Here is a 27,664-nt window from a genome sequence, read left to right as displayed (position 1 = left end):
ATTGCACCTAACATGTCGAGTTGAATGGATTTTTTTTTGTGCTCAAATTGAACAACGAAATTGAAGCAGTACTGGTGCTTTTGCATTGCTCCGGTATAATTTAGCAATCTCGAATAGGCACACCGTTCATTAGTGCCCTTCGTGCCTTGGGGCAGTTTCGCAGCTGCTGCACGACAATGGCCGGCTCGCCGAATGATCTCTTGGATTGGGCTCCACTTTCGCCCTAGGGCTTTGGATCGTTTCACAATTCACGTATTTACCCCTCCCGCTCCAATTTGCTCAGTGCTGTATCGTCACCTCTGAACCCCGCCGCCCGCCCGTCTGCCGCTTCCTCCTTCTTCGGTGGTCATTCAACAGCTTCAACACCACCGCACCAACCACCCACCGTCTTCCATCGTCATACCATCCATCGGCAGCGGAGCCGGAGCAACAGTGGGTCTCCGAAGCCTATCTTGAATTCTCAATCAACTCTTCTCTAGGCTCTTCAATTTCTTATATTTTTTTTTTTTGCTTTGGTATTAAATTTATAACCCCCCGCTTAGTAACGCTCCGCAGCCGCTTTTCGAAAATGGGAGGCCAGAGGGTAGCTCTTCGACCTACCCGTCCGCAACCGTGCAAAGTGGCTTCGTCGGCTCAGAAGTTTATGTTGTTTCCTCCACTCCGCTGCTGGCACTCCTCGAAACGAAGCGCACAAATAACGTAGGGGGTCTCATATTCCACAACAGTGCAGCTAGAGCCAAACAAGTAAACTTCACACTGAGAGCTTATATGATTTTACATTGGATTGAAGCGTACCTCAATGGTTGAGCAAAACGAGTTTATGGAAGACCCCCGAAGATCGATTGGAGCAGCAACGTACGAATTATCTGCCACTCCGAGTGCTGCTGCTGCTGTTTCACTCCGAGGCACCGAGGGAATTCGAACCGGTGGTCACATTCAGCCGACCGTTCCATAGTGGAGTTTCCATTTTTCGCCGTGGTTGGGACCCGCTTTATGCCCATCATGTCGAACTTCAGACGTGCTATCGTACCGTCATCGCATCGACACCGGTCGTCGTCGTCGTCGTCGTCGTGAGTCGTGATTTCTTACCCTGTCTTCTGCCATACTCTGCTGCATCGTGCATTTGGTTTGCTCGCCGAGCTGTTTTTCCTTGCCTGTTAGCTCCGTTTCTTTGGTTGGTTATTTACTTTTCTTAAACCTGAGTCGAACGCGGCCGCTGCCGCCACCGCCACCGCCGCTACCGATGCTGCTGCTGCTGCTTAGATCTTATGAATACAAAACGACATTTGAATATTCATGAAGTGTGCGCGCCTTAAACGGAGAAAGGCACCTTCGCCAATGAGTCGGACAAGCGAACGCGGCGAGGAACGATTCGGAACGATCGGCACACCGGATTGCAGACTTAAGCCGTTTGAAGAACGGAAAATTACAGAAGAACACACTTTACCCGAGAGATTGCTGTTTCATGGAGGCTTAACGCGTGCGGCCTACGCAGCTATCATAACAATAAATATACTACTCGGTAATTTTGGAACATTTCCAGCCGAGGATTTGTTCTTAAATCTGCTTGATGGCCGGCAGATGAAGATCTCAAAGTCAAACTTTTTCGGTCTCCATCCATCAGGGCTGCTGGCGGTGCTGGATGAAGTTTGTGAAATCCGGTGTTCTTTGGAAACTTTTTATAAACTTGCAAAAGTTGTTTACTGAAGTTGTGGAGGCGATGGATTAGACGGAAATAATTCCCCGCATATACTGCGCAAATCACTGTTCACATTATGCAAATCTGTAGTTAAGCTGTAAACAGTAGTTGTCGATTAATATATGTCAGTTTAAACGATGTTAGAATGTTGTAGATAGTTATAAAGCTAAGATTTCATATCGCACGAATCAAATTTTAGTGCTGAAGTCGTATTTTTTAGTTCATTTCAACTGCTTAGAAGTCTCTTTCCCAAAGTGTCGATGGAGGTTTTTTTTACATCATACCTTATAGTTGTCAGAGTGGCATTCTCATTTGCAAACAATGAAACAACTGGTAGAAAAGCTGACCAAAAACAATTTCTGTAAGTAACACACAGTGTTGATAATTTCATCATTCATACTCCACTACTTGCATTACATATTCAAACAACCGAGTCGCCCCGATCGGAAAACGTGCAGCTAGAGGGCCGAGGGGAGGGGGTGTGGTCGCATTTGAATAAATCAAACGAGCGTAGAAACGGTTGAATCTATCTAACGAGATTAATTTCGCTCACGTAAGTATTAGCTGAATCCCTCCCGCCCAATCTGCCTAGCACTTTGCCGGTTGGCCTCGTCCGTCGCGTCGCGACGCATCGGTACCACCACCATCCGCGGCGGACCGACTGAACAGCCATAACGTGTGTGTAAATAAGTAGTAGAATCCAAACTTTTTTTTTGTCTTCAACATCAACTAACAGTAATCTGCTTACCAGCGCGTGGCTTGGCCCGAGAAAGTGGAGCGGACCAACCAGCAGTGGTGTTTTTTTTTCTTTCTTTCAGTTGCCTCCGGCTAAAAAAGCTGCCCGACTTTTTATTAAACGATGAATACCTAATTCTAGGTTTCACAACCGGTTTCGAATGCCGTGGCACGGTTATAGGGCTGATGATGAGCAAACGACAAATGCATCATGGCCTGCAGTAGAGTACGTTTCGATACGATTGAGAAGTGCCGTGTCTATAAACCTGTTCCAAACTGCCAAAACTTGCATCAGGATTTCGAATTTGGCAACAAATGTGTGTTGCCTATGTCGCAATAAACGAAACCGTGCTAAAATCGAGACCTTTTATGATACGGAAAAAGTTATTAAAATTGTGTCAAAAATGGGCTGACTATAATAAATAAATGATTTTTTAACGATTGCAACCATATTATACTTAAAAAGCCCGATGATAGCAATCAGGCCGATGCAAGCAAGTTTTTGACACCCTGCGGTAAGACGTACTCTTACATCAGTAAAAATCCAGTACTTTCGGAACATTCTACAACTAAAATCTTTGTTTTTTTCATGCACATACTGATGTCATCAATTTGGGATTTTTTTGTATGCCAGAAGGGCACTGGTTTCAAAATGCCACTGCGACAGTCATGAAGAGACTGACCCCGATTGCTGTACACAGTTTACTAATTGCTCATACCCATTGAAGGAGTTGAGCTAGGTGGTTGTAAGACTGTGCCCCGATTAGATACTACATGATTAATAAAACCATTGACCTTCTTAGGATTGAGTTTCCATACTGAGTAAGGAGTTAATAGGTAACTTGCAAAGAAGATGATTACAGTTAACGGAGAGAACGGTAGAAGAAAGTAATGAAAAAAAGAGTCAAATCAAACCGATTGATTGATTAATTCAAAATTAGTGTGTTACAATGTATACTGTTGTTGTTTATTGCATTACTGTTGTTGAACTATCAGGTATACAACGAGCAGAACCAGAATGGAACGAGTCTTGTATTCTATGCAGCAAAATATCGCATCAAAATGCAAATTTCATCATTGACATAGTTTCCCTCCTTTACGAAATTTCGCGCAAAACTCACTAAACCAAGTCGGGAATAGTCCGCTCGGCCTTCAAAATAGCCTTGGAATGGTCAATACTCGGCAAGTACTCGAAAAAAGAATTCTGGGATGTCAGCTTTGTTTCAAAAAGAATAAAAAGTATTTTGACAGTCTCCGAGCAGGAGGACATAACAGGTTTATATCAAACTTAGTACACATTCTGATATTTATAACATATTGTGTTACAAATCGGAAATAAGCTGACCAGGAAGTAATACTTAACTAAAGTTTCAAGTTTGTAACAGGTTCTGATAGTTGTAACTTATTCAGATATGTATGAGTAATATGGCTTACGCTCGTCAAAATTACATATCATCGCTTGCGTGCCCAGGATGCACAATGAGGCTCGGACCATACCCTTTCTGTAAAATTTAACGTGAGTGATTTCAAGTCAAATTTTACATACAATACCGGTCTAGTTTCAAGTTTAATTTAAAGTCCTATTTCATGTCTAATTGCATGTTTGATTTCAAATCCAATTTGAATTCTAAATTTAAGTCTTCAAATTTTAGTCCAATGTTGAACCTAATACAATTTTAAGTAAAATTTCGTATCCAATTTCAAGTGCAATTGCAAATCCAATCTAAGTCCTATGTTCAGTTTCAGGTCCTATTGCAAGTCCCATTTCACTTTTAATTTTAAGTCTAATTTGAAGTCCTAATTCAAGTTCAATTTCTAATTCCATTTTAAGCTCAAGTTAAAGTCCAGCTTTCAGTAAAGTAAAGCTTCAAGTCCAAATTTATCCAAACACAAATACAATTTCATACCAACTTCAAGTCCCATTTAAATATAATTTCAAGTTAAATTCTCAGTCCAATTTTAAGTCAAATTTGAGTCCGATTAGCGTTAGCACCAAAACCCTGACGACCGGTTATCTGCTGTAGGTAATCATTAGTTTTTCGGTCAAAGCTTATAAGTTTCAGATTACTCAAATTTTAAAATATGTGATAGTTTCGTTTAGTTTAGATGAACATAAATTTAGATTAGAATAATATCCATGATTATTGTTTATTTTGGAATCTGAATATCGAAAAACACATTTTATTTCAAAATCTGAATTTACTGGGGCGAACCAACTACCGGTTGGATTGGTTTAATCTATATCTATAAAAATGGATTTCTGTCTATCTGTCTGTCCGTATGTTCCTTATAGAATCGAAAACTACTGAACCAATCGGCATGAAAATATGCATGTAGAGGTTTTTTGGGGCCAGGAAAGGTTTTAGTGATGGTTAGAAACCCCTCCCCCCACTAAGAGGGGGGACTCCCATACAAATGAAACACAAATTTCTGCATAACTCGACAACTAATCAAGCAAATAGAACAAAATTTGGCATGTGGGTGTTTTCGGTGACAAGAATTTATTCTATGGTAAATTGAGACCCCTCCCCTCTTTATAAGAGGAATTATAACTCCTCTCCTCTTTAAAAGGGGGGGCTTCCATACAAATTTCCTCATAACTCGAGAACTAATCAAGCAAATGGAACCAAATTTGGCATGTGAAAATTTTCGAGGGCAAGAATATTTTCTATAGTAAATTAGGACCCCTCCCCACTTTAAGAGGGGGGGCTCCTAAACAAGCGAAATACAAATTTCCTCATAACTCGAGAACTAATCAAGCAAATGGAACAAAATTTGGCACGTGGGTGTTTTTGGAAACAAAATTTTTTTCTATGATCAATTGGGACCCCTCCCCACTTTAGGAAGGGGGGCTCCTATACAAATGAAATGTAAACTTCCTCATAACTCGAGAATTAATCAAGCAAATGGGACCAAATTTGGCATGTGAAAGTTTTCTAGGGCATGAATATTTTCTATGGTGAATTAGAACCCCTCCCCACTTTAAGAGGGGGGGGGCTCCTATACAAACGAAATACAAATTTCTCATAACTCGAGAACTAATCAAGCAAATGGAACCAAATTTGACATGTAAGTGGGTTTGGACGCAAGATTTTTTTCTATGGTGAATTGAGACCCCTCTCTTCTTTATAAAGCGAGTTATGGCCCATCTCTTCTTTAAGAGGGTGGGCTTCCATACAAATGAAATGCAAATTTCCTCTTATCTCGAGAACTAATCAATCAAATGGAACCAAATTTGGCATGTGGGAGTTTTAGATGGCAGAAATTTTTTTTATGGTGAATTACGACCCCTTCCCCTTTTAAGAGGGGAGCTCCCATACAAATGAAATTCAAATTTCCTTATAACTTGAGAACTAATCAAGCAAATGGAACCAAATTTGGCATATGGGAGATTTTGGAGTCTTGAATTTATTTTACGATAGTTAGAGACCTCTCACCCCTGTGGTAGGGGGATATGGATTCTCATACAAATAAAACAGAAATTTTTGCGAAACTCAAAAACTAATCGAACTCGAGAAATTCGAGACTCTTCCATAAAACATTAGTCAATACAAGACCAAAAAAACTATCTATAGTAACACTAGATCATTCAGGACGAGACGGTCGCGAGTGTTGCCGGTGACCCGCCGTCAGAAGCGCCGCCCACTGGGGGGCTTGCAAAACTCGAGATTGTGACAAAGATCATCCGAGATTCATGATTCATGTACAACACAGGTTAATTTGTGGCAATACGAAGTTTGTCGGGTCAGCTAGTCTATACCCATAAAAATGGATTTCTGTCTGTCTGTCTATCCGTATGCTTCTTATAGAATCGAAAACTGCTGAACCAATCGGCGTGAAAAGTTGCATAAAGGAGTTTTTGGGGCCAGAGAAGGTTCTTATGATGGTTAGAGACCCCTCCCCCCTCGCGGCCGTCTCGTCCTGAATGATCTAGTGTTACTATAAATAGTTTTTGTGATCTTGTTATTGACTAATGTTTTATGGAAGAGTCTCGAACTTCTCGAGTTCGATTAGTTTTTGAGTTTCGCAAAAATTTCTGTTTTATTTCTATGAGAGTCCATATACCCATACCACAGGGGTGAGAGGTCTCTAACTATCATAAAATAAATTCAAGACTCAAAACTCTCCCACATGCCAAATTTGGTTCCATTTGCTTGATTAATTCTCGAGTTATGAGGAAATTTGTATTTCATTTGTATGGGAGTCCCCCTCTTAAAGTTGGGAGGGGTCCCAATTCACCATAGGAAATTTTTTTCCCTCGAAAACTTTCACATGCCAAATTTGGTTCCATTTGCTTGATTAGTTCTCGAGATAAGAGGACATTTTCATTTGTATGGAAGCCCACCCTCTTCCCAGTCAACAATTTTGTTCCTATATCTCAGTCTCAATCAAAATATACGAGATTATATACGTTACAAAGAGGTTATATAGTATATCACTTATGGACTTATACGTACCAAAGTGGAGGCGATATACGTGCTAAAGCTTCTGACGGTCAAGAGTTATACAATTCCTTCTCGTATTTTGTTCATTTATTACAATTTTATTGTAATTGTCCGCTGCAATTACTACCACAATCTTACAATTTTAAACCAACTTTCGGCTTTCTTATATACAATTAAATTTTGCTATGATTTCTATTTTTAGCTTCAACGCTGTATGGAAATATATACAACTTTCTGAGCACATTGATAAAAATAATTAAAAAGATAAAAATAGTCACAAATCGTTTCATTCAAATGTAGGCATTATTTTTCAAATCGCACTTTATCTACATAGCATTATAAAACTCTTAATTTGGACTTTGATAGTCTGACACCATTATACTTACGCAAGTCTCGAACTCCAAACACCTGACTCTTTAATCCTTGGACAATCCCTCAGCCCAATTTCGGAAAGACATAACTAACATATATTTATTTACATATGCTTCGAATCCTAACGCAATTATCATTGCGTTATAATTGCTACATGTCGGTACGCAGTTCTATTTATAGAACATGCGATTTAATACTTCTTTATATGCGATGCGAATTTGACTAAAATGATTCTGTGTATATCGTATAAAGAGACATGCGAATCATATTAGTTCACCGTTCTACATGCTATGATTATACGAACTGAATTTGCCTAATAATGAACGCTATGTGAAGCCCGCGGGCTGCAAGAAGGGAGGCAAAGATGCAAGAAGGGAGGCCAATGTAGAGAAATTTTTTATCAACCAATGAAGCATGAACTCTTTAAAACTTTGAAATGTGAAATACTGTCTAATTGTATGTCAATTTACTCGCTGCTTGTTCATAATTGCATTTAATCCATCATCAATGATTAATTATTTATGTATACTAATTTTAATTTATATTGAAAAGTATTGAAATGCTGGCTAATCAGGCAGCACTGCATTGATGTAAACAACCAGTCCAGCAGAAGTTATTTTTAGATCGCTTGCTTGAGTGCGGTGTTAGTCATTTCAAATAATTTATTTGTTTTCTCTGCTAAGGTAAGTAATAATAAAAGAAATCTAATTACTAGTTTATTTTATTCATTCACTAACACTTACAGATGCTCTGTGTCGTTCAGCTTATTGAAAATAATAAATTCAGCGTTCTAGCTGTGCCAGTGAACACAAACAACCTCCTCTGTCCAAAACATTTGGCTAATGATAAGATCGAAGAAATGCTAATCAGCGGAACACAGTATCATGGTTCCACGAGATCTATTCCTGTCATTGTAACGAGATTTCTATATCTATCAGCTGAAGAAATGCGTACCGCACAAAACAAGTTAAGAAAGTGTTCGTAGTACTTTTCAGGCAAATAAAGTTTTAAAATTACTAATCCAACGCAGTTTAAGAAATTACGATACCCCAAACCTTTCCATAACGAAACAAACTCAAGTGACCGCATGCGGCGGTGTATTTCAGATGGCCAATATCAACCTGATATTGACTAGATATTCGGAAATTAATTGTTTTTCATGTATGCTCCATTTAGTAATAATTTTCTCATCACGCCCAATTCTAACAAGTGCACAGTGGTTCAAAAGGCAAAATACGTGATCGTGTGATATTGCGCCAAAACGTGAAGCTTTCCGCATGTAGTGTCTTTAGGAACATTTCTTAGTATAATAAGCCTCTTCTTGTGAGAGAAATTTTTGGGTGATTGATTCCCGTAGAAGTGAGATACGAAATTTATTTTCTCGTATATTCGAGATACAGGTGTGGTACTTTCGGCAAAGTTGTTGTAAATATTAATACAAACAACTTTGTCAAAGACACCATACTTGTATCTCTTCATGGAAATTATCTATTAAGCGTTATTCGTGGACAAACCCTTTAAAACAGTTTTTAAACCCTGACTTATTCTGGTCAATTTTTACGTGTTCATAGTGTTCTAGAAAGCTGTTTATCTTGCTAAAATTAACGTTTCTGTAGAACATTATTATATGTTATTTTTCAAAGTTTCGGAGATTTTGAGCTTTATTGGTGAAAAATAGTACTTCTTTGAGCTTAAATATTTCCCAAGGTGGCAAATGGTGGCAGATCAAACAACTCCTACCTAAAAGTACAACAAAAACCCTGTAAAAGCAAGTGTCAATTGACTGTATCCGTTTGTATCCTCAAAAGTTATAGTTGTATTAAAAGTCCATCTCAGTCATGTTTACAGAACAATTAAACTGTACTTCGGATGCAATAAGCGCCATTTTGTTTACGTTGACAATCTCTTTCTAACAAGTTAAGTTACTAGCAATTTTTTCGCCTATTTTCGAGTCGAAAATGAATCTAGACTTAAAATTATTTGACGCTATTGATAAGATAAAAGCTTCCAAATAACTTAATTGCGTCCATTTTAAGTTTACATTCATTTTCGAATCGGAAATAGGCGAAAAAATTATTGTTAACTTAACTTGTTAGAAAGCGATTGTCAACGTAAACAAAATGGCGTTTATTGCATCCGAAGTACAGTTTAATTGTTCTGTAAACATGACTGAGATGAATTTTTAAAACAACTATAACTTTTGAGGATACAAACGGATACAGTCAATTGACACTTGCTTTTACAGGGTTTTTGTTGTACTTTTAGGTAGGAGTTGATTGATCTGCCACCATTTGCCACCTTGGGAAATATTTAAGCTCAAAGAAGTACTATTTTTCACCAAAAAAGCTCAAAATCTGCGAAACTTTAGAAAAATAACATATAATAATGTTCTACAGAAACGTTGATTTTAGCAATATAAACAACTTTCTAGGACACTATGAACACGTAAAAATTGACCAGAATAAGTCAGGGTTTAAAAACTGTTTTAAAGGGTTTGTCCGCGAATAACGCTTCATAGATAATTTCCATGAAGAGATACAAGTATGGTGTCTTTGACAAAGTTGTTTGTATTAATATTTACTACAACTTTGCCGAAAGTACCACACCTGTATCTCGAATATATGAGAAAATAAATTTCGTATCTCACTTTTAAGGGAATCAATCACCCAAAGATTTCTCTCACAAGAAGGGGCTTATTATACCAAGAAATGTTCCTAAAGACACTACATGCGAAAAACTTCACGTTTTGGCGCAATATCACACGATCACGTATTTCGCTGTTTGAACCACTGTGAAGTGGAGTGAATCGCTAACTATAACGTCCTCGATTATGTCGATGGGTAGCTTTGTTAACGGTGTATCTTGTCATTGGTGATCTGTATAGAGTAAGGAGGGGTAAAAGTACGATGCGGGTAAAAGTGCGATTCAATGATTTATCAGTGCGGATTCCGAGTAAATTGACTACATTGGCATGGATGGGTGAGTACTTTGACAGCTTAAATCCATCATAAACATTTGTTGTTTACGAATCATAGTTGTTGAGTTATGGGTAAAAGTTGTTTTAGAACGGTTTTGATGTAATATTTCGTTGTACGGCAAATACGATATCAACAGGAGGATATTACTTATTCACAAATTGTAGCAGCGTTTTACATCACTCAGATATCTGTCTTGAAATTGCGGTGAGAAGAATTTACAAAATATATGTTGCTTTTCCATAATTTAATCAAACCCCGTCAAGCGCCTAGCGGGGCAAAAGTTCGATTTATTGACGGGGTAAAAGTTCGATTCATGGATCGAGAATCTAACTCATTTTACTGACGGGACGACGACACTATGCAAGTCCTTGCGACTTGCAAGGTACTGCGGGCGACACTGTTCGTCCGTCAGCGTTATAGCCGCGATTCTCAACGGGGTTGTTCGGGGAAAGGTTTCGTTTCTATCACGGAGCGAAAAAATTCGTTTGTTTCAATCGAAATTTTTATAACAACCTAAAAATATGTTTGTTTCGAAACGAAATTCTATTTGAATCAAGAAAATAACAGTTTTGAATTAAAAGTAAAGTATTGTCAAATTGAGTTTTCGATGTAAATATTTTCATTTCAATCATACATATCAGTTTGAAACGAAATGAAATTTCTGTTTGCGCGTAAAACAACCATAAAAGTGGTTGAAATTACATTTTTACCTTTGTTATAGAGTAAGGATGCGATTTAATGATTTATCGGTGCAGATTCGAGTAAATTGACTACATTGGCATTAATGGGTGACTACTTTGACAGCTTGAATCTAACGTAAACTTTGGTTGCTTACGAAGCATAGTTGCTGAGTTATGTGCTAATGTTATTTTAGGGCGGTTATGATGTAATTTTTTGTTATACGGGTAATACGATATCAACAGGAGGATATTACTTGTTGAAAATTTGTAGCACTGTTTTACATCACTCGCATATCTGTTTATAAAATACGGTGAAAAGAGTTCACAAAATATATTTCGCTTTTCCATAATTTAATCAAACCCCGTCAAGCGCCTAGCGGAGTAAAGGTGCGATTCACGGACGGGGCAAAAATGTATAGCTTATATACAGCTTTTAGCACTATATTACAGATACTAGAAATGGAAGATCTGCAGAAAACTGTGCTCTACAGATGTTGGTCGAAGGAAAACAATGTTTTTCCGCTGATGAAACATAAAACAAACGTTTGGGAAAGTTTCGATCTGTCGGAGGCTGCAATACACCAGCGGAAAATAGGAAAGGTGTAAATTGAGAATATTCCTTACCGAAACATACCCCAGATTGACAATAATATGGTTTTGTTAGCTACTGCTGTGCTAATTTCATGGATTCGAGCTTCGCACTTTTGCCCCGCGGTAATCGAACTTTTACCCCGCTAGTGGGGTAAAGGTGCGAATCGGCACTGGTTCAGAAGAATGAAGAATTTATTTTCAATAACACTATTATTCCAGATGATTTATAGTTGAATGTAAACCCATTGAGTAGCTGCAACACTATAAAATATATTTTGTTGTTGTTCTTCTTTATATCTCGCGAAAATTGATGACAACTTCAAACATCGCACTTATGCCCCGCCCTACTCTACTCCTTATAAACGAATCAATCAATTGTCGGTACAATTCTTTCTTGAAGGTTTGTCTTGATTACAGAAGCTAATAGTGAATCGCACCAAGCACAGAGTGTAACCATCCGTAACATCTATATTCCTGGAATCTTGCCTGCAGAATGTCGTAATGGACCTTTTTTTGCGTTACCTTATTAGGTAACGAACCATCAATAAAGGTTACCATCATAAAGGTTTAAAGATTTGCGGCCAGAGCACAACGGAGATGTTTCGGCTTATTGAAAAGCATGTATATCTCTTTCTAGCATGAACAATTCATTACGATTCACATTTTGTTCGTAAACTAGAATCAATTTAAAGTCGATTGGAGAAACGGGAACGAAATACCGCAAACGAGGAAAAGTATCCGGAAAACTGCTTCTTGCGGCAAGACGGCGCAACATGCCACACTGCAAATTTGATAAGAGCTTCTTTCAAATTACTTCGCATTCAAGGATAGCATCATTGGTCCATAGAGGATTTTCCGAGGCAACAAACCTTTCCCACCACGCCGGGATGTTCTCGAAATTCGAAAGTCATATTTTGTTGCACAGAAGCCAACAACAAGCCAATGTTAACCAGTGCAATCTATCAGGCATTACCGTTGCCAAATTCGTCACCTTAAAAATGCACCACAGTAGCTTGCTTGCTAATCAAATGAACACGTTTCTCTATTTACCGCGTATCGAATGATCGATGACCACCAATTATTGTACGATCGCCGTTCGATCACGCACCGCCCGGCCCGTAAGTTGTTTGGTCCACTGCTGCCAGAGCAGCAGCTAGCTGGCCACTATCCGATATTGCCTGTTTTTTTTTGGCCATACGTAAATATCTAGTGGGGCCGAAAGTATACACACTGTTTATGAACGGAAAATTCCGTAGCTGTCATGTAAAAAAAAACTTGCTCGATTGCTTGCAGTGCAGATCGCTACGAACATGCACACACATATGTACGCGCGGTTACCATTATTCTGCTCGATTCGGTCAATAAAACACTCGCGGCACGGCACGGCACGGCACGGCACGGCAGCAGCCGCGGTCGATCGACCGACCAACCGACCGATCGACCAGATGAGGTGATTGTTGACACTAGGACCACAGCAGAAGACCTTGTTTTCGACTTCGAAGTGAGCGGAAAAATTTGCGATGGTTTCGAGAGTTCGAGACTGTGAAGCTGGTGATGGATTTCGGATTGCAGTTCGAAAAACGGAAACGGACAAGGATGCTGTTGGTTTTGTTTTGTTCGATATAAAATTTGTATTTTCTTGCTTTTTTTTTTCTTCATCGTTTAAATTCACAGAATTTTTTGGATTTTTTCATATATATAAAAAAAAAGTTCTCACAAGAAAAACATTTTTCTTTAACGACTACATGGGATATCAGCAGGCTTAAGTAAACTCAGAAGTAAATAGAGTAATGATTTGTAGTTATCAGGTTTGCCCTTGACTTATCATTAGTAATCGAGTGATCGAATCTTACGAGCTACAAATTTGTATCTTCATTTTCATGGGTACGAAGCTTGCTTCGGTATCGACATTTAGATTTCACATGGCGCTTGCATTTAGCGGAAAAGTTTTTGTATTCTTCCATTATTTGCTTTTCATTTTTATCAGCGATTAGTTTCTAGTAGTTTTTTTGTTTGTTCTGTCAAACTTACGAACTAGCTTTCTTTGTTTGTTTGTTTGTTTGTGGGATTCTTCGCTCTCTTCGAAAACGGGAGCACAAGTATAGAACAAGTTGATTTGACGACAACTACATAAGCGGTCCATAGAATTGCTCTTTCACAATCACCGAAACGGTTCTCGGTGAGTTTTAACGTAGATTTGTTTTGTATGTATGTTTAGTTTTGTACGACTGATTGCAATATTCTCTCTTTCCATGGTTCTGATAATGGATTGCAATGTCTCTACCTTCGGTTTCCTTCGTTCACGAAAGTCGCTTTCGCGAATCGGAGGCACTCTCTTATTGTTTGTTGATTTGGAAAAATTTTTGCCATCTCTATTCTGTCTTTTATCAATGGCGATCGCTTTTCGGATTGACTAGCACTAGCTTCGGATTACGACCCCGATGGATTACACTTTTTTGTGGGCCAAACGAGGAGAAAATTCAGCAACCGAAGCAAACGATGATGGAGAAAACCAAAAAACCACAAGCGACACAAGCGAAGAAATAAATGAGAGTGCGACGAAGGCGACGAAGATAAAACAAAGGGATCGCTGGAGAAAAAAACCGCAAGACAAATAAAAGAATACAGGTTTGGTTTCATTTTTCACTTTTGAGATTTTTATTTATTGTATTTTTTTCGTATTTCGTATTTTTCTTCATAATACATTTTGTGTTTGCTTCAATTATGTCCACAGAAAGAGAAAATATTATTTTAAAACGGTGGATTCCTATATTTACTGTTTCCATTGGTATGCCTTACACATTTTCGTTTTTCTCTGTTGTTGTTACAAATGATATAATAATTAATGTGTTTCATTAGAATTAATATTATTTGTATTTTCTTGCTTGATTATAATTGTTATTTTTACTTTTTTGTTTCTTAATTATTATCACTTTTAGATACTATCACTTAATATTTTGTTTTGTATTTTTCTTGCCATTACAAATGTTCTCTTCTTTTTCGCAATTTTCTTTGCCTGCACAATAAAAAAATGATTTTCTTTTTCTTCTGCTCGTTTCTTTCTCATTTATTATTAAATGTAGATACCTAGTTAATTCAAAAACCTAACCTAAAACAAAAACTAGCTTTTCGTTCTCGTTTGTTGTGTGTAGCTGTTCAGTTTTCGGTTTCCTTCGTGCACATCTGCAATAAAGGTCGACTATCGCGGAGCAATTAAAACCTCTAGAAAACCATCCAACGCTGGTTAAGTAGCTTGTTTTTGCGCTTAAGTAGTTCGATTGCAAAAGCTTCCAGCCGGTCGGATAGTTCACGGTTTCGCTTAAGATGCCACCCGCGTGCATGGCACGAAGGGCGAATCAACCAAATTCAGTAAAGTTTCATTGGCAATAAAACTTGGAATGAACATTTGGCTCGAATTTGCTTGTCTGCTTCCAAGCCTTTCAGCCGGTACAACGAAAGGCCAAAAAGCACTGGAAACAACTTAAGAGATATTAACGTCCGCTCGCAAAAGGAGGGCTTCGATTTGATATTACTAAATCGTTTTTTCACTTAACCACAAAAAGAAAAGCAAAATGACAAACGAACTGCGAACTGAAATACTGATTATTGTATCAACTATAAACAGAACAAAAAAAAATTCATCTCGCGAGTCGCTCGCTTCACTGGTTCACTCGCGTCTTCGCTGAGGGGTTTCTCTTTCGCTCGCTCTCGCCTGTTGTATTGTCTGCTTTTGTTCTTGCTCGTGTGGTCGCTCTCGTTCACATTAAATCACAAATATCACGCTGAGAACGTTCCCAAGATGGAACCGTCCTGTCTATGCGAATCAACTTAAGTGTAAACATTTACAATAAAAAACAAAAAAAAAATGAACATGACTAAATAACAAAGTAAAAATATAAACAAATGACTATGACTTTGTGTTTTGTATTTTGAATTTTATAAGACAAAAAAATATAAAAACAGATTTAAAAAGGGGAGCACAAAAAAACACTACTCATAAGATCACACTAACAAATGTCAAAATTTAATGATGAAATTCGCTTTCGTTTTCGTTTCTCTCGAAATCCAGTACGCACAGCTCAACCGTTGCTGCTGTTTGCCAGAACCGAAACGTGTCGAGTGCGTTTGTAGATTAAAATAAAAAAGAAAGCCTATGTACTTAGCATCGCCCGGACCCTTCCTCCTGCCACCGTGTTCGCACTGCTGCTCGCACCGTGCCGCAGGGGAAAGAGTTGTGTTCGCTGGTTCATAAGCAGTTGTAATAAAAAAAATAGATTTTTTTCTTCTTCTTTCGCTCGCTCGCTTGCGCTACACCTAGTAAATCCTACCAATCCTAGCTAATAAAAATTAACAATTATTATCCATTATATTTGTACACGATCGGTTTTTTTTCCTCTCTAATATTTCGCACGGATGAGGGAGCAGTCGAGTGAAACAAAACGCCTTAGAAAGGAGAGAAATACGCACGCGAGAGCGTATGCTCGTGAGTGCTGCTCAGAAACCCCCTCACGATTTGATGCTGTCCGATAAACGTAAAGATTTGTGTTGCCTATTGTTTTTTTGATAGGTAAAAAACTGAACAAAGGTGAGAGAAAAAAACTTCTACCCTACTTATGTGTGTGTGTATGTGTATGTATGTGTGTGTGTTTCTGTGTGTGTGTGTAATAATTTGTATTGTTCGTTTACTGCTGCTGCTGCTGGATATGAACGAGATTAAATCCTTAACAGTCTACAAAGATTTGTATTTTTTTTTCATTTGAATATATGTATAGGTACACATATACACATTAAGCATGTATTTTTTGTAAGGTTTTAGTCCTCTTTTTTCTTCTTTAACATTACTTGATCACGTTGTGCTTCTCTCTTCCGCTAGTACTACTAATACAAGGGAAATTAAAAACAGTTTATTCTCGGCGGAGTGGGCCCCGAGCCCCCGGCCACCCCCAGGAGCGAGTCGGACCTAGCGAGCATCGCACAAAAAAGAGAGGGGGAGGGGCGCGGCGTACGCCACTCCAAAATTTGTCAAAACGAAACGAAAAATTTAGATTTTTTTTTATTGGATTTTTCCTCATTTATGTTTATGATATTGTTATGATTTTTTGTTTTCTATTTTTTGTTTGCTTTTTTTTTCTTTTGATAAGTATACGAAAAACTACTAATACATGCATACAGTATTCGTTACGGTTTGCTTTTTTGTTTATGTTTTAATGTTTGAGTTTTACAACTACTTTTTTTCCGTGTCTGCTGCTTTCTGCTGCCGCATGATCTGGGATATGGATTTCGCGTCTCTCTAGATGTTTTGATCATAACCGTTATTACTATACTTTTTTTACTCAATATTATTATTATTATATTTATTATTATTATTATTATTCACACCTGTCCAACTAAGAGTTTATCACATTTTTGAGAAATTTAGTGAAACGAGATTTTTTTCCGCTTCCGATGATTTTCGCTTTTCCGACCGAAACCGCGACGGAACCGCGGGGGAATCGGGAAGAACGAACTCATCGGAAACCCTTTTTCGCGCTGGTCGGTCGAAAACGGGAAAAATTTCGTTGTTCAATTATCCAACTAAATAATGATGCTTTATCTTTCATTTTGTTTGTTTCGTTCTAAAATTTAAGGCTGGGGAAATAAATATGAAGGGGGAGAAATTTCGACTGTATCCTAGTGTCCAGTATGTAGTACGGGCTGTTTGTTGATTGCTGATTTACGTTTTTGAACGAACCAAGAAAAGCGAAGGGTGAGAGTGCGCTTGACTCGGGGTTTTTTTTTGCTGGGTTGTTGGTTTAAAATTTGTTGCTCTGTTGTTTTGTTACGATTCATTGAATTTGAAAATCCTAATACTTTAAATTTTGTTTTTGTTTACTTTTTTTACGATATATATTATATATAAATATAGAAAAACACACACACATTTTTTTTTTGTATCAAACATTTCACTTATCCACTTTTTTTTTTCGTAATAATAATATTCATTCTCATTGAGAGCGGGTTTGTCGGCGATTTTTTTTCTCCATCAAATTCTTACTCCCTAATCACGATTCTGCATGTATTTTTTATTTCTTTTCTTTACCATATTATTGTATCGAATTTCTGCTTCTTCTCCTACTTTTACTTTTACTCCGATCAGCGCTGGACAAATCGGGCGAAGGATCTTCGCCGAATGTCACAGCGCATTTTGTTTGTTTTTTTTTTCATCCATTTGACCGGCCTATAAACTTATACTTAAAAATCACAATGGTGGGACAGCTCGCGAAATCGAAGGCGACAACGGTTCTGGGGGGAGGGGTTGGAAAAAATAAATCAATTCCAGCAGAGCGGCTTTGGGGCGGATTTGCTTCTCGCCCGCTACCCTTCCAGCTTCGAAACGGCGTTACCGTATTGCCAGGGGGATGGTAAAAGATTTCATTTTTATCGTCCGAAAAGGCGGTTAATTCTTCAACTGATCAAGTATTATAGTGTGTGCTCCTTTTCTTCCGATTGTGCTGGTGGTTGTTTTTTGCTCGAATTTTTTTTATGAGTAGGGAACTCATCCTCTCTGTAATCGAGGGGGGACAGAAGGACGAATTTTCCCAACAAAAAATTAAGGGGACTGATTTTACCGTCTGCATTAGACTTTGGCGGAGCTGGAAAAGTAGCACTCGAGAAGTGGCCGGCCGCTGCTGTTGGAAAATTGTCGCGCTCGATTATGTACTATATTCGTAATCATTTCACATTGGTTTTCTAACAACAGAATGGTAAAAAGTTTGGAAAATGGGTCAAATTCTTTGTTGAGTATTTAATCGCTCAATTTATACAAATTTTTATGTTTACGGCTTTTTTGTGGTTTTATATGTTATATATTAATAATTTGTTGATAACTACTACAGACACGTATAAGATATATACTTCAATATATACTTGCTGTAACAAACAATGACACTGTAATAGTAATGATAATTAAAGATCAGCATCGGTTGTGGGTTAATTTGAAAACCATTTATTGTTGTTGTTGTGGTTATGACAAAGTTTTTAGATCGGTTTATGTGTGCTCGGTTTTTAGAAGTTGTTTTTTTTTACGGTAGAAAAGGAGGGTTTTTAATAATTGATATTTGTGTTTATTTTTTTTTTGTTCCACAGCATCTAATTTGATGATTAGTCTCTGATATATCTGTGAGTGTGTGTCTGTGTTTGTGTGTTTTACGAGTGTATATTTTTGCATGTTTGTATCGACCAGATTCTCCGGAGACGCGCCGCGTCGTAACGAAGATAAGTTCACACAAATCAAAAAGCCATTTGTTTCTATTGGTTTAACCGTTAGTTTTGTTTGTATGGATAATTTATGATTACTACTACACGATTATTTAATCTGAGATCAAAAAAGAAGTTTGCAGAAGAAAAAAGAAAATGTCGGCTCAAAAGCTTCCGGTGGCATGGTTGCCATTCTTGCTGAATTTTGTTTTTGCTTGCAAAAAAGAGAACAGAACAGAACTTCTTAATTAGCGCAAATATCACAAATTCCCCGCTCATTAACTAATAATTAATTATTAATTTATACACAGAGACGAAGACACGGAAAATATCCTTCAAAAAATATGATAACTTCTGGCTTAACCTTAATAAACCTTCGATAAAAAGGATTTCTCACAAATGCTTTATCGGTTTCTTCTTGTTTCCTCCGCACCATTCTTCCTAACCCACCGCTCTTTTTGATTTTAGGTTGTTTGCAAATTTTGAATTTTATAGGAACATTCTACATTCCGAATCGAAGTTCATGAAAGGCATAATATTAAGCACGAATGAAAAAAAAACACCGAACAAATCAGGAAAAGCGGTAACTGTGCTGCCTACCAATTTGTCACTCCTAAACAGTGTACAATCAACCATCGAACAATTAAATTTTTTAAAACCCTACAAAAAGGAAAAAAACTGTTTTAAACTTGTAACAAACAGGGAAATTAAAGATACTCCAATTCCGAGTGTGCAACTCAGCGTGTGAGGTGAAAACTTAGGCAAAAAAACCAATTCAAAATGCAGTACCAAAAAAATTAGAAAAGGTAAAAAATCTCAACAAAAATCGGCGTCGGCGGAGGCGACGACTACTACGACTGAATTAGGTTTTTTTTCTTCTCTAAATCCAATATGGTGGTTACTATTATGCTGCTGTTTGCTGTTTGTTGTTGTTGTGGTTATAATTCAATTCAAGGCTTGCTTCTTCTACTACTTCTGTTAAACTGCTCATAAACACCGACAACGAAAAACGAAAATGGTTTGCTCTGATCGATGTCCAGCTGGTTGTTTGCTTCTTTTTTGTTTGTTTGTTTCAACTCTATACACAGGGTTTGTTTTGCGCTCTTTTTTTTATTGTTGCGTCTTTCTCCTAAACTCGAAACTCTCACAATGGCGACGAATTATTTGTATCTTTGTATCATTTTTTATTTTTTTCCTTTCTATACACAAAAAATTAAAAAAGACGAGAGATTTTGCTTTTTATGCTGGCTGGCTACATTATACAGAAATGTTTAATTAGCGTCATCTACACATTAACATCACTTGGTTGTTTTGTTTGTTATATATATAGTTTGTTCTGGTTTTACTAGTTTGCCCTCACACGACGCGCCGAAATGTTGTTTTTTTACGTGTATAAAATACTTAAAAAATAGCTGTTGTTTTGTAGTTTTCATGCAGCGTAACGCAGCCCTTCGAGTGCCCTCCGAGGTCCGCTTCTAGCGGATGCCGGCGGAAGGCTTTGACTTGTTTGACTTTTTCTTTTCCCAATTATCTCACAGATGATGATTTTTTGTTTGTTTTTTTGGTTGGAAAGAGTTGGAAAAATCGTTCCTACCTTTAGTTGCTCTGCTCTGAGTGCGCTTTCCGCGAGAACTAGCCCCGACCTGGGGGGTAGTTTCGGCCGGAACTGCAAACACGACGGGACGATGGGTTGGCGGTGGATGAAAGAGAATCACTCGCGGGTTCGCGCTTTAGTCGGAGTACGTGTGGTACAGTTTGTTCTTGGTCAACGCAAACTCCGGACTGATCATGATTGTGCTGCCACGGGCTAGATTTCTGTGGAAACAAGCAGAAGAGCAGAAAACCGGAGGAGTTAGAAAGCTGGCACTTGGTGGGTTTGATGCTTTTCTTTTATGCAATAAATTGACTGCTGAAAGGGGGGAATACCTACTTGAGAAACTGTGGCAAGATTGAAGTCCATCCGCTCCTGTCTTGCCGAAGAGTGAGATAAAGCTCAAAGGTGGATACTGTCGTGGGATCGGTTTTCATCGTTGCGATCCGTCTGTGGAAAGATACGGCAAACAGAAAAAGGGAAATTTTAGTATGAATTCGAGACTTTGTCGCGGACGGGGGAGATTTTCCGGCACTTTGCGACCGCGGAACGCGTAACTCACCTGCTATTGTCCGGCTCGTCCTCGAACTCGATGTAAACCGTGCAACCTCGAATGCCGCATGGTTCCTTCTCGGATAGTTCGAACATCTGGGATGCTATCCGGGGCAGAAGATCGGCTGGGAGTAATACTTCGGTACAGACTAAATGCCGCCTCTTGGCAGTGCGCAGTTCCGACTCGAGCCGGGCGGCCAGCGCTTGCAGGGCATCCTCGTGAGGGGACGCGGTTAGCGCTATCGTCGCCGGTTCCTGTTGGTTCTCCTGCGACGGCTGATAGTGATGATGATGGTGGTGATGGTGGTGATGATTGCGCTGACCGACCTGCTGACTGCTCGGCTGCTGCTGGTGCTGTGCCTGATGGCGTTGATTGGAGGCTTTGTTACTGCTAGCCGGAATCGGCATCAACGGTGTTCGGAAATCTGCACACAAAAATAGAACAGAAAAAAACACCAAATCCATCAGTTTTCTTCTTTCCACCACAAAACTTATCAGGTTTCTACGACTGGTGTCACTCCTAGGATCGAACGCAAACCAAAAATCCTCACTTCACACGGAACACGAACTGACCGGTTTTCGAGTGATTCAACACAACTCCATCCCGGAGCGGCCACCGCGCACCGACCGGCAAAAGGTGTACGAAATTTTCAAACTCTACACTCTACACACCACATCCGGATGGATCGATTTTCCATGCTGCCTCTGATGCTGCGGTAGTCTGACACGCAAAACACACGGAAAACCGGCTGATACCACGGGCCAATCGATTTTCGCCCACCAGCATCGTGACCGAAACCAAACCCCGGAGAGAACAGCGCGAGTGTGAGCGAATGGAAACCCCCGTCGTACTCCGTCGTCGCTCGGTCGGTCGGTCCGCGGTCGAAGAGCGAATCAGCTGGTGAAAAATCGAAAGGAAAATTCCACGTCAGCTATGGAGAGCTTCCCCATAAGGGTGCTCGGGAAAACGGAAAGCGAAAACGGTATTGATTTTCAGCGGCCATTATTGTGCACGGCATCGGCATCGATGCTGCCGCACACAGAGCGAGAGCCAAAACCCTGCTTCAGGAAAATGAGAGCACAGCGAAAAAACAGCTGTTTTTTGCTGATCCTCTTACAAGAAAATGTCTTACCGCCCGTAGCGGTTTCTACTGCTCCGCAGTTCACAACGGAAGCTTTCCCGTTCAAGAAAACAGAGAAAGAAAAAATCAAGCACACCGAAAAAAAAAATCGAACCAACTATGTTGTAAATTTTATTATCAAAAAGGTAATAGCAAAAAATAGCATTTACTGTAACACATTCGCGAACGAAGACAGCCGACGAGCAAAGCGAGATAATTTTCCACCACCGGCGAGGCCAGCTTTGATGCGTTACTGTTGGGCCTTGTTACGGGTTTTGTACCAGGCAGACAGGGAGACGCACACACACTGCTGCTGCTGTTGGTGTTGCTGCTGCTGTTGCGGCTGCAACTGCTGTGCTAGCTAGCTGCTTTAGAGCGCAAGCGGAGCGATGTGATGTTGCACGGTCAACGGTTCGAGAGCGAATGAATGCGGACGGCGGCGGCCGTCAGTCAGTCAGCCGTTCTGCTGTGGACGACGAACGATCACGGACGGTTCGCAATCAGCTGTTCGCCGCTCATATGTTTTCGGCGATTCTGCTTTCGCTTCTCATTCGCCACTCCGCTCCGCTGTCAAGGCTCGAACGCCTCGTTCAGGGGGTGGTGTGGGAGGTCATTCGTTGGGTCTCGCTCTCTCTTTCCTGCTCTCGCAGTGGCTCGTAAGTTGGCGACAGTTTAGTACATACAAGTGGCCTATCGCGCTTTCTCTCTCGCTCGCTCTGTTGCACACTCGCACTCGCACTCTCAATTGCGGAAGACTCGTTCGTTCGTTCGCTCGCTCGCTCACTGACTGACTGACTGGTTCGAGATTCGAGAAAGTTCACTTAGCAACAGTGAATAAAACTTGATACTTTATTCAAATCAGTTGGTTTGCAAGTCGATTCGGTAGGGTGCCCAAGAGGCGTTCGCCGGGCCGGGAAAACTGGTGAAGAAGAGGGGTTCGAGTGATGTAACTTGATTTCAGAGTTTTGTTACGCGTCGCCGTTCGGCACACCACCAGTGGTGTCCAGTGCGAAAAAAAAGGGTGAGAGTAAACTGGCTGGCAAACATGGGCTCGGGTCGGGGGTGGTCGGTCGTTCAATCAGGACTTTTGGGGGAGGTTTGGCTCGACGAGTGACCGTGTAGAAGGACCGCGTTAAGGATGAAAATGAGATTTTCAGCGAGTACTTACCGTTGACTTTGTTTGATCCTAGATAACCCAATTGGCCTGGATACGGAGGAACGGAAATGAGTTCCATTTTCAGAAACTCTTCAACCAGATCGTCAATGGCAGCAAAATTCGCACTCATAAATACAAGGGAGATGTTTGCTTCACTGGTGCTCTTGTTAAGCGTTCACTGTTGTATGCTTCGCTTGACTTCTTTCGTTTGGCTTGCTTGTTTTTTCGCGTTTTCTTTCGCTCCGTTGTTTTTTTTTTTGCAAGGACTTGTGTTATTTCGACTTCTTTCTCGCTTACTTTAGCTTACGGTTAAAATTTATTATTTGTAATTCACAGCACTTGATTATCACTTTTTTTCATTAACTTGTAATTTTTTAAATATTACTTTTTTTTGCTCGTTTCAAATAATCATTTGTATTTTTTTGTGTAGTGATTATTTATTGTTGCTCCAATTGATTTTCAACTTTCTTTCAGTATTTGTTGAGTAAAATTTGAAAATCCTAAGTATTCGCGACAGCCTTTCGAACCAATTTGTTAGTTCCGCTCGAGCATATCTTGCGTGGCGTACTTCTTCTGTTCGAACTTCCGTGATTTGGCTCACACTTTTCCGTTTTTCATCGATTTTCTTCTCTGCGTTTCAGTTTGCTCGTCGGAAGGGAAAACTCGGTTTTCTCTACTCAAGAGCGCTCAGCTGGATTCAGTATATCACACAAGAATGTCGATGTTTTCTTCCTTATTTTCACAGACAAAAACTTTGTAACTTTTGGTGACAATTTGTTAAGAGTCTACTAGGTTACTACTAAATAATGATAAAATTTACAAAATAACTCAACGTTGTGTGTACATTTACGAACGTGACAGAAAAGCGACTCTCTGACTTGTTAATTTCTGTGTTCAGTAGGTTGCTCTGACAAGTTTTAGATAAAACTCTGATTGCTCTCGGCGCTTTTTGCTTCTCTTCATGTACGATGTTACTTGATCAATTGAAAGAACCTAACTAACCCGGCCGGCAGCCGGGCCTCCTATTTATAATCTAGACCAATACACACAAACAACCGCTCGGGCTCGCTGCTCGGTACTCGCTTCGGGTTGTGTGCTGCTAGCTCTTAACCAAGCAGCAAACGGAGTACGTGACTTCATCACACCGTACTTCGGCTCGCCCGGCAGTGCACGATTTCCTTCGGCTTCGGTTCGATTCAGTGCCACTGCTTTGCATGAAGACCGTTTTCTCTGTTCCCACGTTCGCGTTTCACTTCGGCACCGGTATCAAGCCGGTTGCCGGTGCGTTCGACAGTCTTAGATACATACCGCCTCACACCCAAATCCACTCCTGTTGCACTCCGCCAGCTCTATATGGTTCAGCTGTGAACAAAGAAACCTCCTGAAACACGCCATGAATACATAACAAAGAGGTTGTTTTTTCTCGTTCGCTTTGTGTTGCCTTCGTGCCTCGTTCGTGCGTTCCGTGCCCCATAGGCTCCTCGCTTCGTTCCACGGTGCGTACAGCAGTATATAGGAAATTTACATAAACTCCAGCTGCGAGCCGGTTCGCTGTGTTGGTGCTCAAATCCAGTAGCTGCCCATCAGGCCAGGCCTTCACAGCCGTACCACATACGGTACGAGCGGGTGGCGAAGGCGACAGTACATAAGCATACATACGTACGTACATACGCGAACGGTTCAGCTCGTATTCGGCTCGGCACCCGATCGGCTTTCGCCAGGCAGCGATAGGTAGAAATCTCATCTTTTTCTCGCTCGTGCTTCAGTGTCGATTCGTGCTTCTTTGTGTGAAAAACTGGTTGTGCATCGCGCGAGCGAGATACGGCAGCTCGTTCTCCGTCTTCTTCTGCTTCCTTCTCGTCTTCTTCTTTTGTTTCGCTATCGTTTTCTCCTGCACACTGCATTTGCCTGGTTGCCGCTTGGTGGCCCGAGCACCAGAAGAGTGGCGGTGGCGATTGCGAGAGGGGGCGGTAGCGAGAGAGGTGCAGCAAATATCGATATTATTTTTCACGCAATTTTCGGGAACAGAAAATTGCACTCAAATCGTCGAGATTTTTTTTCTTATTTTTTGTTTTTTTGGAGAAATATTTGAAAGAACGGCTGACCATTCGGAAAACGGTGGAAATTTGGAATGGAAAAGTGGATCCATAGTGGGTTCGAGAGGATTCGACCACTAGCTGGAACCGGAGGGATGTGCGTGTGTGTAGCCTGGTAGCAGTAGCAGGTTGAAAAATTGTTTCCGAAGGAAAAAAAATGTGTAGCGAAATTTCTCGAACGGCAGAAATCAGTGCTTCTTTTTGAGTGATTAGGTGGAATCGCGTCGAAAAATTGTGCTCTGTAGAAAAAAAAAGGAAAAGGAATGAGGCAATGTTTGTGTTGAAACTGTTGTTTTTCGAGGTTTTTTTTTCTGGAATTATAAACGCAGGTTATCAGGAAGAATGCAAAGAATTGAACTGAATTCGCTAGGAAAGAAAATTGAATGAAAGAAATATCAGGAATTGATTCACTGGAAGGTTTTAGAATTGCGATAACAACTCATTTGCATGAGTAAGTAAGGAAACAGCAGGTTTCTCCCCGGAAAAGTGCCAATTATATATAATGAGAACCAACGTCAAATGAAATGTGCAAATTAGATTTGAATTGATAGGCAATTAAGATACAAGAGTAGATTCTGCTTGCGTGGTTGGTACTTACACTGCAATGATAGGAGTCTCAAAATTGATTGAAAAGATTTAAGTGTATTTTCGAAGTGAAAATAACCCATAGTCTGAGCTGTTGATTTAAAAGTTTAAACCAATTATCACTTGGTTTCAAACAGATTTTTGACTATAAACGGTCGCTATAGTTAGTGTTGGAATGATAATTTTATAAATCACGCTGTGAAATGGGTTATTGTTTGAGCTTGCCATTAGCATCAGCTCCGAACGATGTGTAGAAATTTGTTCGGTGAAGATTCGGATACTCACCTTCAGCATTGTTTAGCAACGAATTTCAGCTTTTTAAGATTATGCTAAAAAAGGGTATTCAAATATTTTTTGGCAACTTTTTTACAAAAAAATCGGCATTTTGATTTTGAAAGCTTGGAAAAGTATAATTTTGTTAACCAAAAAGAATTGTAGTGACAAATTTTCATCATCTGCTTTTGGTGTTTGAGTGCATGACCATCACCCTTTTATTCTTATCATCCAACTTTAATATGGGAAGAGTAAATGCCTAATATGCTAACGAAAAATAGGATGAACTGAAAAGTTCGATCTGCAGGCCATAACAATTATTGACTTAGATCATGCGAGTAGGTTTTTCATCTGAAAAATCTATGAAAACGATTACCTTTTACAGAAAGCATGAATTTATGTTTCATAAAATAATAAGATTCATAGTCGTTTATTGCATTATCCTAAATTTGAAAAAAATTAAAAAAATGATACAGGGACTACCAAAAAAATTAATTTTTTCAGCCGGAATCTGATTTTATGGTGCCAAAAACTAAAATCAAATTAGTAATTGATTGATTTTTAAGACAAAATTCAACGTCTAAGGTAAAAGAACAAAGTGTTTTTTTAAAGTAAAAGTCATGAAACAGGAAAAGTAAAAAAGTTCAATGAAGTAATAATGCGAAGAGTATTCGTCACATCGATTTTTAAATATTTTTTATGTGATTATGTGATATGAAATTTAAGTTTCTGCTTTCGAGTATTTCAAATAATTTCAAAATCACAATGTATGTTTAGATACATTTCAAAACTTACACACAACAAGAAAAGAACACAATAAATAACAAGACTACGAAATACTTTAAAATTGTTGTGTTCAGTCCAGCCAACGATCTGGAAAAATTCGAATTTTAGTCTGTAAAAAAAATTAGTTTGGGACTTCGAAGAAACTTTGTTTTACGCTTTCAAGATTCTAATAAACCAACATTAATACTATGAAAATTTGTTAGGAAAACCCATCTGTCCAGTCAAGTTAAGTCACAAAAATACATTTACTCCTCCCATAAAAAAGTTTGGATAAAATTTGTACAGACTCGGTGCATTAAAACCTAGCTTATGATTTCTCAAGTAATAAGCCAGGTTTTAATGCACTCTTATAGCGGTCTCAGGGCATGTTTCGCTTCCAGAATCGTTGCAACTTAAAATTGAACAAAACCGTTACATGAGAATGGGTTGTACTTGAAAAAGGAATTTAATTTTCCCATAAATTGTTTTTCAATGTCTTTAAGGAAATAGAGCATCTTTTCATTTTCTTGTTAAACGATTTTTTTAGTGCAACTGGAAAATGGTTAGAATAAAAATTCGAATATCCTTCCTTAAATCACACTCGATAAAGATATAGTCGAAACAACAAGAGTGAATTAAGCGAGTGAATTGCTACGATAATATGATCAACACATCAGTTCATTAACAGCATTTTGTTGAATCGAGTTTATCAAATTAATACCTGTTAATAAGTCATATTCTAATCAAAAATATAATTTTTCGAAAACCTTAGTTTTGTTTTGGTTAAAA

General features: G+C 39.2%; 1 protein-coding gene across 1 annotated transcript; it reads right to left on the bottom strand.

Moving 5' to 3' along the window:
• Positions 1–13,131: 13,131 nt before the first annotated feature.
• On the bottom strand, positions 13,132–24,135 carry LOC128738645 (protein scylla-like). The gene is made up of 4 exons (XM_053833944.1): positions 23,169–24,135; positions 20,890–21,304; positions 20,667–20,777; positions 13,132–20,551 (listed from the first exon to the last, which is right to left on the bottom strand). The coding sequence occupies exons 1-4, from the start codon at positions 23,284–23,286 to the stop codon at positions 20,467–20,469; spliced, it is 729 nt and encodes a 242-aa protein (XP_053689919.1). The 5' UTR covers positions 23,287–24,135; the 3' UTR covers positions 13,132–20,466.
• Between the last annotated feature and the right edge of the window lie 3,529 nt (positions 24,136–27,664).

Source organism: Sabethes cyaneus, chromosome 2, assembly GCF_943734655.1.
Source record: "Sabethes cyaneus chromosome 2, idSabCyanKW18_F2, whole genome shotgun sequence".
NCBI lineage: Eukaryota > Metazoa > Arthropoda > Insecta > Diptera > Culicidae > Sabethes > Sabethes cyaneus.
Note: the sequence above shows the minus strand (reverse complement) of the source record. Positions and strands in the feature narration are given on the sequence as shown.